At 47.9% G+C, this 17,354-nt stretch overlaps 5 protein-coding genes across 5 annotated transcripts; 4 read left to right on the plus strand and 1 right to left on the minus strand.

Moving 5' to 3' along the window:
• Positions 1-1,056: 1,056 nt before the first annotated feature.
• Positions 1,057-1,453, plus strand: FIESC28_09625 (uncharacterized protein; the record flags this gene model as incomplete). Its single annotated transcript, XM_031163761.1, has 3 exons — positions 1,057-1,146; positions 1,266-1,334; positions 1,391-1,453. 3 exons carry the CDS (start codon positions 1,057-1,059, stop codon positions 1,451-1,453), a joined length of 222 nt encoding a protein of 73 aa, XP_031012151.1.
• A 222-nt stretch (positions 1,454-1,675) lies between these two features.
• FIESC28_09626 (uncharacterized protein) lies at positions 1,676-3,454 on the minus strand (the record flags this gene model as incomplete). Its single annotated transcript, XM_031163762.1, has 1 exon — positions 1,676-3,454. The coding sequence occupies one exon, from the start codon at positions 3,452-3,454 to the stop codon at positions 1,676-1,678; it is 1,779 nt and encodes a 592-aa protein (XP_031012152.1).
• A 3,796-nt stretch (positions 3,455-7,250) lies between these two features.
• On the plus strand, positions 7,251-9,390 carry FIESC28_09627 (uncharacterized protein; the record flags this gene model as incomplete). Its single annotated transcript, XM_031163763.1, has 4 exons — positions 7,251-7,463; positions 7,531-8,141; positions 8,205-8,532; positions 8,587-9,390. The coding sequence occupies 4 exons, from the start codon at positions 7,251-7,253 to the stop codon at positions 9,388-9,390; spliced, it is 1,956 nt and encodes a 651-aa protein (XP_031012153.1).
• A 1,246-nt stretch (positions 9,391-10,636) lies between these two features.
• FIESC28_09628 (uncharacterized protein) lies at positions 10,637-12,564 on the plus strand (the record flags this gene model as incomplete). The annotated part of the gene is made up of 2 exons (XM_031163764.1): positions 10,637-11,055; positions 11,106-12,564. 2 exons carry the CDS (start codon positions 10,637-10,639, stop codon positions 12,562-12,564), a joined length of 1,878 nt encoding a protein of 625 aa, XP_031012154.1.
• A 1,586-nt stretch (positions 12,565-14,150) lies between these two features.
• Positions 14,151-16,724, plus strand: FIESC28_09629 (uncharacterized protein; the record flags this gene model as incomplete). Its single annotated transcript, XM_031163765.1, has 2 exons — positions 14,151-14,304; positions 14,359-16,724. The coding sequence occupies 2 exons, from the start codon at positions 14,151-14,153 to the stop codon at positions 16,722-16,724; spliced, it is 2,520 nt and encodes an 839-aa protein (XP_031012155.1).
• Between the last annotated feature and the right edge of the window lie 630 nt (positions 16,725-17,354).

The following is a 17,354-nucleotide window of genomic DNA, read 5'->3' on the forward strand; positions in this document are numbered from 1 at the left end:
TTTTTGAAGTGGCTCATCTGAACTTACGTATGTGGACTTATACCCGTTGAACATCAAAGCTCAGCCGTCATCTGTCAACGGTTCGGTCTAACCGATGTCTATTCTTGGAGCTGTAGATCATCCAATGCAAAGGATATCGGTATAAGCGCAAAATAATAGTCATAGTGAGTTTCTAGAAGATGTGTACTGTAACATTACAGTACCTAGATTAAATTGAGGCTGTGGTTAGGTTCTCACTCATTTCACAAGCCAGAAGCCATCCCGCTGGTTCGTGAGCAAACAGGGGTCAACCTGCAACCACTCCAATGGTTCGTTAAAAACTACGTCATTATTTCCCTAAGAATTGTTCTCTACATGAAACGTTTTCTCTCTATTTCTTTTCGGTTTCGCTTTTTAGCTCGCGGCATCGGATCGGGCGTCCCGTCCGTGCTAAAGGAGAGTTTCTCCCTATCAGCAGCCACAAACGGTAAAGAAATGTGGAAAGACTTTGGCGGTACTTGACTTACATACACTTCCATGATGCTCCAAAGTGGTACATCTCAAGTCATGATGTGAAAACGATGATGTCGATAGTTGCCGAATTATCCAAACTACTGCTACCCTGCAGAAGACCGATCCTACAGCTCTGTCCTTTCTCTGATGTACTGGTATTGAGTCGAATTATGTATCCCATGTGGCTTCCAGCTGACCCTTGTCTGAGGTCACGACGCTGGGGATACCTGGTCTACTGACTGTTAGTCTTTGGAGACGCGTTCATGTGCCGAAGAGAATCATGGATTTACCTAGCGAGTACATAGTGATTGTTTTCAATGAGGCTACCTAGTAGCCAGTTCAAGCGACCCGCTGGGCTGGTACTTGACCACAGACCTCTACCGGAACCTGGCGCTTGTTACTGTAACTTTTGCACTTATGCATGTACCTCGAGAGTTTATAACAACGACGTTGCGCTCTTTGTTCAAGCCTGATTTTTGTTTCCTCACCTTCATTCAAACACACTCTCTACTCTTAGACATATAAACCAAACCGAGTCTATACTTTCTACAACACAATTTCAAGATGCCTGCTTCAACTACCTCCCAGATGCAAATGCCCCGTGAGCCGGCTCCCGCAGCTTTCCCTGCCGAACGAACCAGCACCGAACAACCGGTATGTGAAACCTTCAACCTCCGGGACCTCCGGATTTCTTCAACAACTGCACTTTTGGTCAACAAAAGCATTGGAACCAAAGACAATCGATCCAGGAATTTACTGACTATCTTTAATAGCGCCCGGTTCAACCAATGTCAATGGAACAGCCTCAAATGGGCATGCGAGGAGGCAAGAACGACGGAGGTGTAAGCACGACCAAATCCTCAACTCTCTACTAACAAATCGCTAACAATGATAATAGGCCATCTGCTGTGGTATCTGTGCCGGCCTGTGCTGTTTCGAGTGCCTCGACTGCTGCTGTTAATTGAGTTTATGATCAAATATTGGAAAGGGATAGAGTATAGCTCTGGCGTTCAGGCATAAGTCTGGGAGGACCTATTGATGGGAGACTATCATTAGCAACCTAATGATATAAAGAACTTTCTATTTCCATCATGTATAAAAATTACTATACAACATGCTTCCGACGTTTTACATCTCGTTCACCCATAAACGCGTCTATTCTTTTAAGTTGAGCTATCACTTTCTAGACAACCACTTCCTCGAGTCGTTTTACCACATCCTTGAAGAACTTCATGGACAACCTTTCAGCAACTTCATCTTGCGTCTCGTCATCTCCTTCTCTAAGACCCAGTTCCTCACCACCAGCCAGGCATTTCCTCGTGGCATCTTCAAATCTCTCTCCCATATCAGCCCCCACAGCTGCAACTCTATCCTCTCTCAGCAGAGCTTCTCGAATTCCGCGCACCACATCTGGTCGTCCACGCGCACGTCGCATATCGATTCTCAAAATATCTTCAACAGGTTGCCAGTGTGCCAATTCAACCAGAATTACGCCGAGGCTGTAAATATCGAAGCTCTTCTTTGAGCGCTCTCTGTCTCGTCGGCGGTTCGACTGGGCGTTTGGGTGCCTGTAAAGATCGTGCTCTGCATCATCTCCCGGTGCGTCTGTCATCTCGTCTGAGCCGCCCGGACGGGAAAAGTCAAAACCCGATAGAAATGGCTGCCGATAATCCACATGGCCATCGCGTGTTCGGAAGAATAACACGTTATGGCTGCGAAGACCTTTGTGTAGCCAACCGACGGCATGGAGGTAGAGAAGGCAGTTGCTGATAGCGTGTGCGAGGTGAATTCGTTCTGTAACTCGAGGTTTGCGAACTTTGGAATCCCGCAGAAGTTCACGAAGCGAGACAGGCGGCAGCGACACATGTAAGTTATCGCCTGATGGGCGTTCGAATATGAGACCAAGTCGACGATCAAGAATGTCGACGTCGTCCTCAGATATGTTTGGGTCGGCTTTGTCGAAGAAACCAAGACAGTGGGGAGTGCGAAACGCTTCCGGTTTTGGACTGTGATTGAGCAGAGCAGCCAATTTGCGAACTCGCTCGATTATATCGGCTTTCGAAAGAGAACCTGGTTGTGTATCTGCGTTGTCATAGTCCTTCCATTCGATCCAGACTTTCTTCTTACCTTCAGCCGATTTCATAAATGCTTCGCACCGTGGGGCTTCAGTATCATCGACCTCAGGGTCCAGCTCCATAAGGTATCGCGGGATGAACAGGTTCCGTTGATGACCGGGCTTTGCAAGATCTAGGAACTTGGCAGCAGCTTCATCGACAACTGTTGGTCCATCTGACTTGGGGTCTACGGTTTCATTGAACGCCTTAAACTTGGCAAGTCTCGACAACTGCCTCAGGGCGTCAGCGTTGGCCTCCCTCTCCAGCTTGGACATTTGCGATGGTCCTCCTGAAGAGCCCGTGTCAAGCTGGGACTTGAGTGCCAACACAAGATGACTCAGATCAGCTATCTTGTGATGGAGTAGTAGGACCCCCCGATTTGTATCCTGGACAGTATTGCGAATCTCGACTTGCAACGAGTGGTCAAGGATGTTAGTCATGTTGTCATTAAGAACTGAGAACTTGGCCAACAGCTTCTCAAATCCCTGCTTGTCAAACGAAGACCATTTTAACCTAGTAAGATTATCAGAGGACTTGGTCTTGAGATCATTCATGGCTTTCTTAATAAAGTTCCGTTTCTTTGCCGTCATAGGATAGTTTGATAGTTTAGCATCCTCCTCCGGGGACTCCAAAGCACCGTCCTTGTCCACGACAGTAGAGAGATTATGATGCTTTTTCTGATACTCAGTGAAGTCGTTAAACAGGCACTGAATTTGAACAAGCAGATCAATCACCGTCTGACGATGAAGATTGAACACGTTTGAGTTCAAGACCTTTTCCTGATTCTTAGCATCAAGATCAAGCAGCCCAGAGGCCTCACTCCAACAGAATAGACGCTGCTGCTCCATCCTGAGGCGCAGATTGAGATACTTGCAGTCATCCTCGTAGCCTAAAGCCGTGACTAGAAGCTGTATCCCTAGGGGAAGGTCAACGCTGAGTATGATCCAACGGGCTGAAAATCACTAAAGTACCTTGAATGCATCCTGTATAGACTTGCAAGCTGATGGAAGCGACCCCAAGCGCCAAGCCGGCAAGAGACACAGGATCCATTACGTCCCGGGACTTACTCCCAGACTTTAGCTTATGTTCAGGCTGGCACGGCCTTGACTTCTACCGGAACAAAGACGAAGCGGGAGGCTGTGCAGCTGAACAGGGCGCAAGGCGGCGGAGGGAACACCGCTGCGATCAGACGGGACGGAAGGTCTAGAATAGAGCCCGTGATTGTCACTTGCAGGTGGGGGGTTTGAACGACACGGTATTGTACAGCCTGTAAATGCAAATACAGCACAGATGGCTAAAGTGATCTAGGCTACTAATGCGGGGGTGTTTGCCCTGTAAGGAGAGGTCATATTTAGGTCATGATTGGTGCCCTGATAAAGACAGACAAGACGCAGAACCGAAGGATGATAATCGTGGTACGGAAGTACTGTAACAAGAAACTCCTACTGTACTGTACTGATGAATGCCGTAAAAAGAACCCGACTGGCTGGCAATTGTAGTTATCCAATGAAACTAATTATGCATGGTAAGCAGCAGCATCAATCGTTTATCTGGCCGATCTTGGTTCTGGCACAAATTCAACCTCTCGACTAAGCGGGCTTCTACGAGCGTACGGCACTTGAAGAGTACGTATTAATGCCGAGGGTCACCGAGAAATTGCTTCGGGGATTATTTGAACTCTCTTTATTGTCGTCATTGTTTTGGGGGTGAAGATGAAGATGATGGGCATAAGACGCATATAAACGGATAGTCTTAGGTAGTTACAGTTACAGTACAGTTACTGGCGTTAGTGCTTGTGGCGGTGCCAAGTCGATTTTCGTATTCACCTCTGGCCGTTGCCTAGAACTTGACAGCGGGAATTACAAATCGGACCGCCAAATTGAAATAATTTATGACTCATTTAAGCAAGGAGGTGGTATTCTAGATTTGCAACGGAGCAAATAGTCCAAGTTTCCAATCTAAAGATTGAGCTGTTCATCAAAGGGCAAGGACGACGGATACGCATACAAAGAAACATCACCATTATCGTCCCCAATTGTTGCGCAACGCTAACCATTTTAGGTTATGATGGTAGGCAGGGATGTTACGGGACTTTAATGTTGGGTTCCAATTCTTGGGTCTATTTTGATTCGTCAGCAACTGGACTGACATCTTTAACACCACGAGAGATATATCGACCTTCCTTAATCAAATGAGGATACTGTCCTAGTGCGTCATTCCTCCGAGATTCTCTTGATAATCCGACGTGGACTGAGTTTCTAAATACAACGCTGTAATCCTTACTCATCATCTCGAGCAAATAATCAGCCCACTCTCTCAGTAAGCCATTCCAGAAGCCCGGGTACGCTGCCCGCAAACTGTCGTGCATCCGACCTGCCACACGAGCTGCGGGCCGCAATTACTATATTCGAGTATTTGAAATTCAAGGATTGGCTCAAACGAGTCATTCCGTGATGAAAAAGTGATTCAATTTGAGTTGTGCGGTATTGCTTTGCCGGATCCATATACTCGTATGCAAGTCTTCATAACGGTTCACCCACGAGAGAGACACGCAGTGGCTTGTTGGAACCAGTCAAAGAGCAAAGAAACTGCTTGGCAAAGAGCTTTGACTCTGTCATCAACTTCAGCCATCGGTACGTATCCTGTTGATCTCGAACAAGCGGCCGACCGTTGGGTACTTCCAGGGTGTCACTTTCAGCGCTAAGACCCCGAAAAGCCAGGAAATAGTCGGAGCTGACAGCTCCCCAGCATCTCGGTACACTAAAGACATGGATTTGTATAAGTTAGCGTGGCAGTGTTGCCTGGGTCTTCGAGTGCCGGGCTACGCACACACCACGATCTGAGAGGTACCGCGGGTCTAGTCGGTCCAGGGATGGGATAGGATGCTCACGCAACGCTATCCTCAGGAGATATTCAAGACCCAATGCTTGTCAAATTTGGAACAGCGAGTTTTGAAGTAGAAGCTAGTAGTCGGTAAACTCAGAGTTCCCCGTTCGCCAAGACCCCACGAGACGGATGTGCGGCAGAGTAGAGTCAAGACAAAGGCAGATGGAGGGCTTACAACTCAAACAAGCAAGCATCTGCAAGAGAAGCATGGGATAGAAGAGAAAGAAATACATCTTGACGCAGCTTTGACCTTATGTCCGAGCCAGAGCTGGCTTTACCGGACTTGACAGTGTTGAAGAAACCATGAAGCAATATCTCTTCATACCACAGAGCAAGGTATCATCAGACTTGGCGGGGTAGGTTTTATGCTTCTTCGGTCCTTTGAAGACTATACTCTACCTTAAAACGCCCGCATCCAGACCAGATATGAACTTGTTCTGGCGTTGCAACGCCCGCACAGCAACTGGCCCCAATCTGTCTGTGCGTGCGTCTATCACCAGTATCAAAATGGGGAAGTGTGCTCCTTATGACGGAGTTCAAGTTACTACTAGACTAGGCCGCAGGCGGATGAATAAACGTGGTATGGCCTCACAAGGCTAGACTACTCATGCACCGGCTGGACATTTACCGCCAGTGGCAGTTGAGGCAACAAGAGACAAGAGTCTCATATCCGCCATTTTGTGAGAGCCCATTGGCCAACATAAGAGTTTCACTGCGAATGGTAGTCGGTGGTGTTCTCTGTATGAACCCCTGCCAAATGTTTAGAGCTACGGCGATACCGATACTGTGTCAGCGTTTTGTAAGGCCAATGATGTTGGTGGCACGGCATTTTGCAGGCTGCAGCTGCAGACTCGTGGCCCTGTCTAGCAGTCAACAAGTAGTTTCTACGTGAAGTTAATCCTTGCTCCCGCTAGGGCTGAAGTCGGAACCTTGTAAGAAGCTTGGTTGAATAATATGCGGGTTCCTAAAACAGATGCTAGACCACATGTTATCCCATCCCATGTTTATCCCCCTCACTCCATACCTAGTATCTCCAGGTGTGAGCATTCACATAGCACAAGACAACACCCTTGTCGGCTGAATGATGTATTTGGAAAAGTCACTGGCCAGGGGCGCATTGCATTGCATTGCCTTGCCTTGCAGCTCATGTGCATGGACAGGCGTGTATCATACGCCGACTGCCGTGCCTCGTTTTTGGAAAGCCAAGAGGATATTATATATGGATCGTCATAGAACATTCTTCCATGGAGGTATCATTAGTAAACGATCATTTACGTATTGAATTTGAGCCTTTGAACACAGTATCACTAAACAGATATTTCGAGGTATACGTCAACTGGTGGGCAAATGTCAACAACGCCCAACTACCTGGACAACCTCAGCCTCCATCTCATCAGGATATTCCACGATCCGGCCTAAACTTGGAAACTTACCATAAAAAGGGCGGATCTTGAGCTATCGATTTAGCTAGGATACAGTCAGCAGTTTTCGCTACCAAAGTGCCGGACCTGTCACTGACGCCCTGCATTCAGAGTAGAGTCCAACTCATCGGCCTTTATCCCAAACTTGGACTCGGCTTCTATTAAGATAAAGCCACACTCATAGGCTTCCATGAGATCTTTATCTCTTGATATGGACAGCAATACTTCACCTGAGCCTCATGATTGTTTCTCTTTCCCTTCATCCCTCCACTCTCTTCCCCTATACAATCCATACTCTGATACGATAAAGTCCCCATACAGCTGGTACTCACCTACCATGAGCTCATCGAACACGTTTCAACAGGCGATTTCGAACAGCAGCAGAGATGATGCGCTCTCAGGCCCGGAAGAGTTGTCTTCCAACTCAAACTCTCCCAGTTCTACTGCCTTTACCACCGACGGAAGGACCTCTCCCTGTGGGTCGATATCCGCAGCGACGGAAGGAGCTCGTCTGGGAGTTGCTTCCGTTTCAGCTGCTTGTCTGGCGTGTGTACGTTACCATTCATCCTCATCGCCAATACAAGACTCTGCCAGTGCTAACATTATCTTCTCTTCAGCGAGGCAAACACCTGAAATGTGATGGAGTGAACCCATGTTCTCGCTGTGTCAGCTCTGGTTCCGACTGCGTTTACGTTGCTTCAAGACGCGGCTACAAAGGCCCTCGACGAAATCCCGCCCAAAAAGTCACGAAACGCCCCAGTGCATCTCCTGGTAGATCTCGAGCACCAAGTAGAAGCGGTGAAGGTGCTACGTCGACTGGATCGACACACTCTCCTTTTCTGGGAACAACAGATTCTCCCTCTCTGGGCTCTTCTGTCTTTCTCAGTCCTCACATTGGTGACGATGCATGGTATTCGCCATTATCAACGCCATTCCTCGATCCGACTTTAGCGACAAGCAGCAGTATGGAGACGGACATGTCATTCTTCCAACCATACGTCACCGCAGATTCATCCAACGACCTATTCAACCTCTTCGCTAATCAACATCATGAGCCTATTCCGACCCAAGTTCCGACACCTACTCTAGCCGAGCGCTGTATCGATTATTTCTATAACTACTTCCACGCTGCCCATCCTTTTGTTCTCCCAAGGGAAACATTTATCGGTTTGGCGCACGAAACAACTCTCGAGCCCTTAGCCACCGTGATGCGCTGGGTAGGCTCACTGTACATACCTGCATGCCCACATCGGGGCCAGCTATTCCAGGAAGCACATAAATCTGTTTACAGGACTAACCGTCGCAAAGACGGATTTCTGGTCCAGGCCTTATTGCTTCTGTTGATTGGACTGGATGGGCAGGGCCTGCAAGAAAAGTCTCGAGAAATATTGTCTGAAGTTGAGCAGATCGCGATCGAAATAGGCCTCAATACACGATCGTTCGCGAGCATACATGGGCGTGGCATGCCGGTCATAGAGGAGAGTTGGAGACGAACATGGTGGGAACTATTTGTTATTGATGGTTTGATCGCTGGGATTCATAAAAAGACAAACTTCCTTCTCTTCGATTTTGCGTCTGACGTTGCCCTTCCTTGCGAAGAATACCAATATCTCCTAGAGGTAGATTTTAACCCCTCCATATCACTATGTCACATCTACTAACGCAGTACTTAGGATATTCCACAGCCCATGTATTTCGAAGATATGGATGCGAGTGGCTTCTATGGTCTGAACCGTGAGTTCTCGTCCTTCACTTATCGCATCAAAGCCGCTCAAATCCTTGGGAAGCTCTTGCGGAATCGTCCAGCTATTGGACCCATTGACGAGAGCCTTGGCCATATCGAGACGCTACTCACAGATTGGCGCCGTAGTCTGCCCAAGTCGAAGAAGGATGGCCTATATCAGAGTGGCCAACTGGACGAGATGATGTTCCAGGGGTATATGATAGCACATACCGCGTCGATTCTGCTCCACCAACCACACTCGCAGTTGAACTTGTCGTTAAGTCAGCTAGTTGACCCAAACACTTCTCATGACTCGGCAGCCACTCTCAACGCCCATTCCAAATACACGATATATTCAGCCGCCGAGATTAGCAAGCTGCTTACCCACCGTGTCTCGCTTCTTTCTCATACACACTTCCTCAACTATGTGGTACGGATGTCCTCTACAGTGCATCTCACTCAATGGGCTCTTCCCTTTGCTTCAAATGACCCTGATAACCTGCGTCGGTTTATTCGACTCAACAATACTTTGCTCACAAGAATGTCCCCCATATGGAGCATCGCAGACCTGGAAGGACGTTCAGTGAAAAGTATGGCGCAAGATATCTTCCAAGCAAAGAAGGAGCGCCGGCTGACGCCTCACTTTTGGTTTGATGCAAGCCATGAAGAGGTAATGAAAAGAATTGCCGAGGACGATTCGATTATGCACGAGTTTGAAAGCATACAGGATAGATCTGGCAGGATGGGCCAATAGACGAACTTTGGAGGGAAGGGGTCACTCATGGGAACTTCACACATACGCATCAATGAGGCTTTTGTACAACGAGTTTGATTTACGGCGTGGCGTTTTGGCTTGAATTTCAGGATATGAGATCTATACACCGAGCACTGAATTGGTCATATGGATGGTCAGGCAATGGTTGAATTTGCACTGCTGGTTATATACATGTCACCTAAAATAGCTATATCAATTTTCAGACGGGGAACATTTTCCTGAATCTGTGATCACTTAGACTGACGCTTTGAAGACTTGAGTGTTTTTTGTTGAAGCAAATAGAACACAGTACTTTGCTATTTCCTTGCAGGGAGTTTGATCATAGAGTTAGATCGCAGTAGAAAGCAACTATATCTTCAATACGGATTTCGCACCCAATCCTTGCCGGAAGAGTGAACCCTCTAGTTGGTCCGGTTCGGGCCATCGGGGTCTTTTCTAGACTCAGCCCTGCGTCTTACACCCATCCAACGGTAACCAATGGAAACATAATTGCCCGAAAGTTAAATTAGCTCGGGTACTCCTTCGCTCTTACACCGGAGCTGAGCTAACAGCTAATGCACATGGGATGACAGGAGTATTACGCAGTCCACAAATTCGTATTTCGGGGACTTGAGTACTTCCGACATATTGAATGCGAATTCATCGTTGACTTAGATAACTTGAATCTTTGAATGTGAATTTTGATGTCAGCGTAATCTATATCAGAAGAATAGTAGGACTATGTCTTGGCATGATCACACCCACCTTAATACACAAGTTACAACTTGTAAATAGGAAGAATGCAGTCAGGTGGGTAACAGAAGGAATGGCTTGTAAGGCTTAGGCTACCAAAATAAAGTAGTCTGAGCTCTCTACTCTAAGCTGGCATAAGACAGTCCACTTATTCCGTCTCTTATGATTTCAGCGTTTAATCTTCTGGCACCCTGACGGCAGTGCCGCCGAAGAATTATGGCTGAGTCTTACAGAGAGTAATAGTCTATTCGCCGATCAACATTCCAGCTTCGTTCGGGCTGTGCGAGTGGACAATGGATGAATGATGACACGGGCAATATTCAAGACACCGACGGCTGAGACGCATGTAATCTTTTGGTGTCACACTAGTATTAATCATTTCTGAGGCTTCACAAGTCAAATTCCTTAAATGCTTGATACTTCAATTCTTCTGTAACTTCTGCTTATTGTATTATTTTCTTTATACAGCTTCACTACTCAGCCAGCTCTCATCATGACACTAAAAGAGACAAATCATAGCATGGACTCTGAGCAACGTCCAGTTGCAGAGAAACACCTTCTCAACACTACAATTAAAAATTTCACATGGCGCGACGTCACGGTAACTGTCAAAGATCGAGAAACAAAGCAGCCAAAAGCCATTGTTGATAATGTTCAAGGCATCGTTGAAGCAGGCGAGATCTGTGCCCTCATGGGACCTTCTGGCTGTGGCAAGACGACACTGCTTAATGTACTAGCACGCCGTCCAACAAACGCAAGCAATGTTGAATCTCAGGTTTATGTCAACGGGAATCATCTGTCTCTCACTGAGTTTCGAGAAGTGTCGTGCTTTGTTGAGCAGGAGGATGCTCTTATTGGATCGTTGACTGTTCGAGAAACACTCGAGTTCTCTTCACGACTCGCTAGTTCAAGGTAAGTCCTATAAACCCAGGTTGTCACTGGATCTGTCTAACCTTCGGCAGTTCTCTTTCCAAGAAAGAGCGTGTTTTTCGTATAAACAATCTTCTCGAGTCTTTCGGTCTGGTCGAGCAAGCCAATACTCTCATCGGCACCCCTATTCGCAAGGGCATATCAGGCGGCCAGAAGCGCCGTGTAGGCGTTGCAAGCCAATTGATTACCAGTCCAAAGCTTCTCTTCCTTGACGAACCTACAAGTGGTCTCGACTCTGCTGCCAGTCTAGAGGTAGTCAAGTACTTGCGCACAGTAGCGAGACGCAACAATCTTATCGTCATCTGCTCTATTCATCAACCTTCCACATCGACCTTTAATCTCTTCGATAAGCTCCTCTTACTATCGGGTGGAAAGACACATTACTTTGGCCCTGTGAGCAGTGTCGCTGCTTATTATGCCCAAGTCGGGGCTCCACTGCCTCAATATGTCAACCCAGCTGAGCATCTTCTTGAGTTGGTTAATATCGATTTCGCTCAGGATAGGGATGAAGCCTCGCGCAATCTTGGGACGTTACAGACTGCGTGGGCTACTTCGCATCAAGCGATTGAAGTCCACAATGCGATCAAGACTGCGGAGTCTTCGGGTGATGATTGGACTGTTGAAACGATCGAGAAGAGACCTAGCATGCCCAGTCTTACTTTGACCCTACTGCATCGAAGCTTCATTAAGAGCTATCGAGACGTGGTTGCTTATGGTATTCGCTTGGCCATGTATCTGGGCCTGGCAATCATGATGGGTACTGTCTGGGTAAGACTTGATCCTGAACAGGAGTCTATCCAACCATTCATCAACGCCATCTTCTTTGGCTCAGCGTTCATGAGTTTCATGGCCGTAGCATATGTCCCTGCATTCATCGAAGATCGACTCCAGTACGTCAAGGAGCATCACAACGGACTGTACGGTGCTACAGAGCTAATCGTGTCCAACTTCTTCATCGGCATACCGTACCTCTTCCTTATATCGATCCTCTTCTCCGTCATCTCGTACTGGTTATCCAACTTCCAACCCACGGCAACAGCATTCTTCACATGGGTAATGTGGTTATTCTTGGATCTGCTCGCAGCCGAGTCACTGGTAGTCTTCATGACAGCGTTGTTTCCCAGCTTTGTCATCTCCCTCGCGCTGGTGGCCTTCGCAAACGGTTTATGGATGTCTGTCGGCGGATTCATGGTTCCTCCAACGATTCTCAATGTCTTCTACAAATATGTCTTCCACTATTGGGATTACCAAAAGTATGTGTTTGAAGGCATGATGGTGAATGAGTTTGCACACCGGGTGTATAGTTGCGGTGATGGATGTCAGTGCATGTATAAATCTGACCTGGCGGACCAGTGCAAGATGGCTGGACAGGCTGTGCTGGATCAGTATGGATATTCTACCGGACATATGGGACGAGATGTGGGCATCATGATTTCTATCATTGCCGGATACAGACTTGCTGCGTGGCTGGTCCTCATTTTGAGGCGATGAAATGAAGAAGGGTTCCTTGTGTTCGTAGACTTCTAGAGGGAGGTTGGTAGTTTGGTCAAGAGTACCTGGTTGAGAAATGGCTGGTAATAGAAAAACAGATGGTCAAGGCGTTGATCCATGAGAAGAAACTTTAGGCCTGAGTTTGTTAATGCATCCATGATCGACATCAACATCATTTTACTCAACGCTCAAAACCGTCGAGACATCAACTACTTAGTACAATATTAATCAAAAAGCAATTCTAGGCACTCCCGCCCGGGTTGCATAATGTACTTCCATGCTGTCGCAGCGTTCGTCTATAGAACTTCCAGAAAGATATAGTAGCCTGGACACTAACGGGAAGCGATCGAGGTACCTGCATATGATAGATCTTGGTGCAAAGCAGGAAGCGACACTATGCCTCTCATATCGGCATAACCGACCATCTCTGGGGAAACTACAGCAAGAATCTTCTGTACTATCTTAGTCGGATGGTCTTTGCGCAACATGATGGTTCGTAAATCATGACAACTGGGTTACATCTTCCAGGTACAGACGAGAGCGGATCATACGGGATCTGGGCCCGAGAACAAGAGAAGAGGTTGGGACAACGCACGGGTCGACAAGTCCCCTGAGCTGAGCTGAGCTGAGCGATATACGGCAAATGCGAACCATGATCAGCTTAACACGTCAACTCGATTCGTAGCCGAAGGGAAAGGTATATGTCAGGTTTCAGAAATGCCATGTGGGTTCGATCATAGATACGGTGAGAGGGAAACCAGACGAGTCATTCTTTAGTGTGAGTGAGATGCAGGATCTTGCGTGACATTTAGAATTGTCACCTATTATTCTTGTGTAGCTTGGAAGTCGTTCTGAGTTTAGTTGACCGTTTCACAAAAGACTAAATTAATTGATGTCTAATACAAAGCTTTGTATTGAGTCTTGAAGTAACGGCCAAGGTAAAAGAAAAAGAGTCTACACCGCCGACCACCACCCAGTCGGAAGATACAATACGTAGACAGACCCACATTTACCTCCAAAAGTGCCTAACCTGGCAGGTCCAAGTCCAGTCAAGTCCAGTCACTGGACCGCTGTACGCTACGCTACGGCGTATGATGGATGCGCTGGCTAGTCCCTGGACCCGCGGTTTCCCCACCAACCATGCCTAGCAACCAACGGTGACGGGAACCGTCTCCCAAGTCCAAGTCCAGTTCCAGTTCAGTTCTTCAAGCTTGGCTTCCATCCATTGCGTCTCCATCTTCTATCCCATAGTCTAGTAGTCATACTCTGTAGCTTCTTTTCACAAAGAACTTCAGAGACTCTAGCCATTTTTGTCCCTTTTCCCTTTTTTGCTCAGCTTTACGATTTAACGACTACGAAATAGTGCGAGCAAGATGTTTCTGCCAGGCTTCTTCGCCTAAGACATCCACACATCCATCATCCGCTTCTCGACTTTGCGAAAACATTCACGATAGCCACGCATCTTTCCGCATTCCGATCTCGAGACATACAACGACGCTACCAAGATCCGAAACTCCCGTCTATTTGATCGCACGAAACATACCGACCCAGTCTGAAACAGAACCTTACTTCTTGTCGTCGCCATCATGGCGCCGGCAGCAGATCAATTCTCTGCACCTGGTGCAGTGAGCTATGACTCAAATTCTCAAGTCGTGGGAGATGGAACATGGGATTTCGAGAAGAACACTTTCCTATTGCCCAATTTGCAGGGTACCAACTTCGAGACCACCCGCTACAATGGTATGGAACCCAGTTCTTGATTTACACCAAGGTCCGACTAACATGGAGTCACAGGCATGGGAAACAGATTCTCGACTCTTACTCAATATCAAGGCCTTATATTGGCACACGGTCTTCTGGCTGTCATTGTCTTCCTTTTCCTTATCCCTTTCTCTGTCATGACTGCGAGATTCTATTCGCGACGTCCTGGCTGGGCCATTAAGTATCACGCCCAGTTGAACGTCTTCTCTGTCTTGCTCCTGGTGCCTGTTTTCATTCTGGGGTACTTCGCAGTCGGTCCGCAAAGGAGCCTAACTAATCCGCATCATGGAATTGGTGTGGCCATTTTTACTCTCTTCCTGCTCCAGGTATTCGGTGGTTGGATCGTTCGCAGGATAACCAAAGCTCGTTCTTTGCGTATCATGGTTCACCAATGGATGGGTCGCTCAATTGCTCTCCTGGGTATTGCTCAAATCCCCCTTGGCCTTACATTGTATGGATCGCCGCTCTATTTGTTTATCCTCTACGCTGTTTGGATGTTCATCCTGGTTATTTTGTATTTCATCTTGAGCTGGCGATCTATCAACCAGCGAGACTACTATATGGATGGAGCTCGATCAGAAGTCCGTTCAGAGATGCGGTCAGAGTTGGCGCCAACGGAGGATACTCGTACTCGATTGACTGAATCTGAGTTATTCTCAGAATACAAGTCGGAGCCTCCCAAGAACAAGATGAAGTGGCTAGGCCCTCTTGCCGCTCTCGGTGGATTGGCTGCCCTGGTACGAGGGCGAGACAAGAACCGAAATCTAGACAACGGGAGTCGAGTTCGCAGTCGATCTCCTTCGCTCGATCGCAGCCAGAGACCAGAAGTCGTTGCTTCCAGGAATGGCTCAGCCAGTTACCTTACCGGATATACTGGTGAAAAGTACTCTGACGTTACCAGAAAAGACAACGCAGAGGGCGGAGGTGGCGGTTTCGCAAAGGTCTTGGGCATCCTAGGACTAGGAAAGCTTTTTGCCAAGAAGAACCGGCCGCAGGATGAAGACTATTCAGAATATTCTGCTGTGTCGACTGAAACCCCGAGACGCCACCGTGCAACCCGCAGCGCTCCAAGCATGAGCGATGTTACTAGAACTGACATCACCACCAGCACCACGCCTGACCGTAGAAGAGACACAGATGCCCGCGGACCACCACCTGTAATGTCACAGATGAGAAGCGCTGCTGATGGTACCGAAACTGCGCTGAGCTCACCTCCGCCATCTGTCAACCCCCGAAGCAAGCGATACCCGCCAAACTCTCGCCGCAGTGTGTTCGAAGAGTCGGATTATTCATCTTATGTCAGTCCATCTCGACGCCCGCAGCCTGAGAAGTCTGGCGGTGGCTTTGCTAAAGGATTGTTGGGAGGTCTTGGTTTCGGATGGTTCACAAAGAAGATGGCAGATAGGAAAGCGGCCAAGGAAGAACAGCGCCTGCGTGATGAAGAGGACCTCAGATCCGGCACCTCACTTTCCAGGTTTACAGCGGACCCCTACGACTCTCCCGGCCGACGAGATGATCGTCGTCCTATCCAACGTCGACAAACAGGTTACCCTCCCACTGAAACGGTTTTGTCTACCGAGATGTCCGAATCAACCATAGAGCCCCGACCTACTCGAGGCAACTATGTTGACCCTACTGAAAAGGATTCAACTGTCATACCAGTCGGACGCGCAGGAAACCACTCAAGACGCAATAGTGAGCATGTCTCGATGCCCGCGATGCCCCCCGATCCTCGCGGCATCTTAGCACCAATAGCCCATACTGAAACAACTGCCTCAGGTTTATCTCCCGGATCTCGAGCCCAGCGATCTCGCCAAGGAAGAGACGACGACTCCCATTATGACCGATATGCGTCACCCGCCAGTGTTAGTGTAAAGATGAAGGTCCATGACGACAAGGACAGGAACGTAACCCTTCGACGACTTACGGAGGAAGAAGCGAAGGCAGCCCGCGGCCGAAGAGACTCCGCCAGTAGCATTTCCGGACTAGAATCTCCCACACAAGGCCGCCGCCGGTATCGACGAGACTCCAGTCACAAGCGAGCCGAGTCAAGGGCCGAAGAGAATGACGATATAGCTTCCCTGGCCCCTCCTAACCCCACCTTTGCGAAGCAGAAGCGACGAGGCAAAGACTCGGCGTATTATTCTGGACAACAGGCGCCATCAATAGGCAACTCACAGTTTAATCAGACCGTATCCAGCTTAGCAGAGAGTCACGGTACCTGGAGTGGCATCACTCCCTCTGTGAATACCCAGCCTCCTGGACCCGCCATTGGAGGACCAGCCGCCGAGGGATCTGCTGCCGCGGAAAACCGACGAAATCGACGACGACTTGAGAGGAGGCGTGCCAGCGGACAGACTGCAGATGCGCCTACCACCAACGCCGACATGTTCGATTAAGGTGGGAGAGTTTGAGGAGTTGGTCACCCGTCAATGCTATGTTGGCAGGTAGACAACTCATAAAGGGGAAAAGCGATGCATCGTGGGATAGAATCCTAGCATGGACGGCGTTCTGGAGGGAACTTTGCAAATTTAGTAACGCCACGTCGTGTCACGTCGATTTCAATGCTTGTTTGCAGATAGACTTGTTGAGGATGATACTGATGTTGATGAACGAACGAACGAACTGATTGATTGATTTGAGAATGGCACAGTAAATAGTATATGGTATGGAAATTTCTTAGTATTAGAGTATGGAGGGATCCACATAGGATTGACGATAATGAATTCTGAACTGCGTTTCTCTCATATATTGAATGCTTATATACGGTATGTGATTGTATTGAAATCTCCTTAAAGTAGTGAGTGACCTAAGGTTGTTGGCTTATTGGCCTAGATAGATATTAATAAAAGCTCCCTTCAAAATGTCCAATTCTAACAACTCCACTTTACTCCATGCGAAGCTCCACTACGTAATCCACCAGGGTCGACAGCTGTTCTAACAAACATTCATGTCCCTCAGCAGAGGCCACTCACTATCAACATTTAATCTTTTCTTCCTTTCTTTCCAATTCCCTTCCTTTGTATAAT

Source organism: Fusarium coffeatum (genome assembly GCF_003316985.1).
Source record: "Fusarium coffeatum strain FIESC_28 chromosome Unknown BRIP53273_contig_254, whole genome shotgun sequence".
Classification (NCBI taxonomy): domain Eukaryota; kingdom Fungi; phylum Ascomycota; class Sordariomycetes; order Hypocreales; family Nectriaceae; genus Fusarium; species Fusarium coffeatum.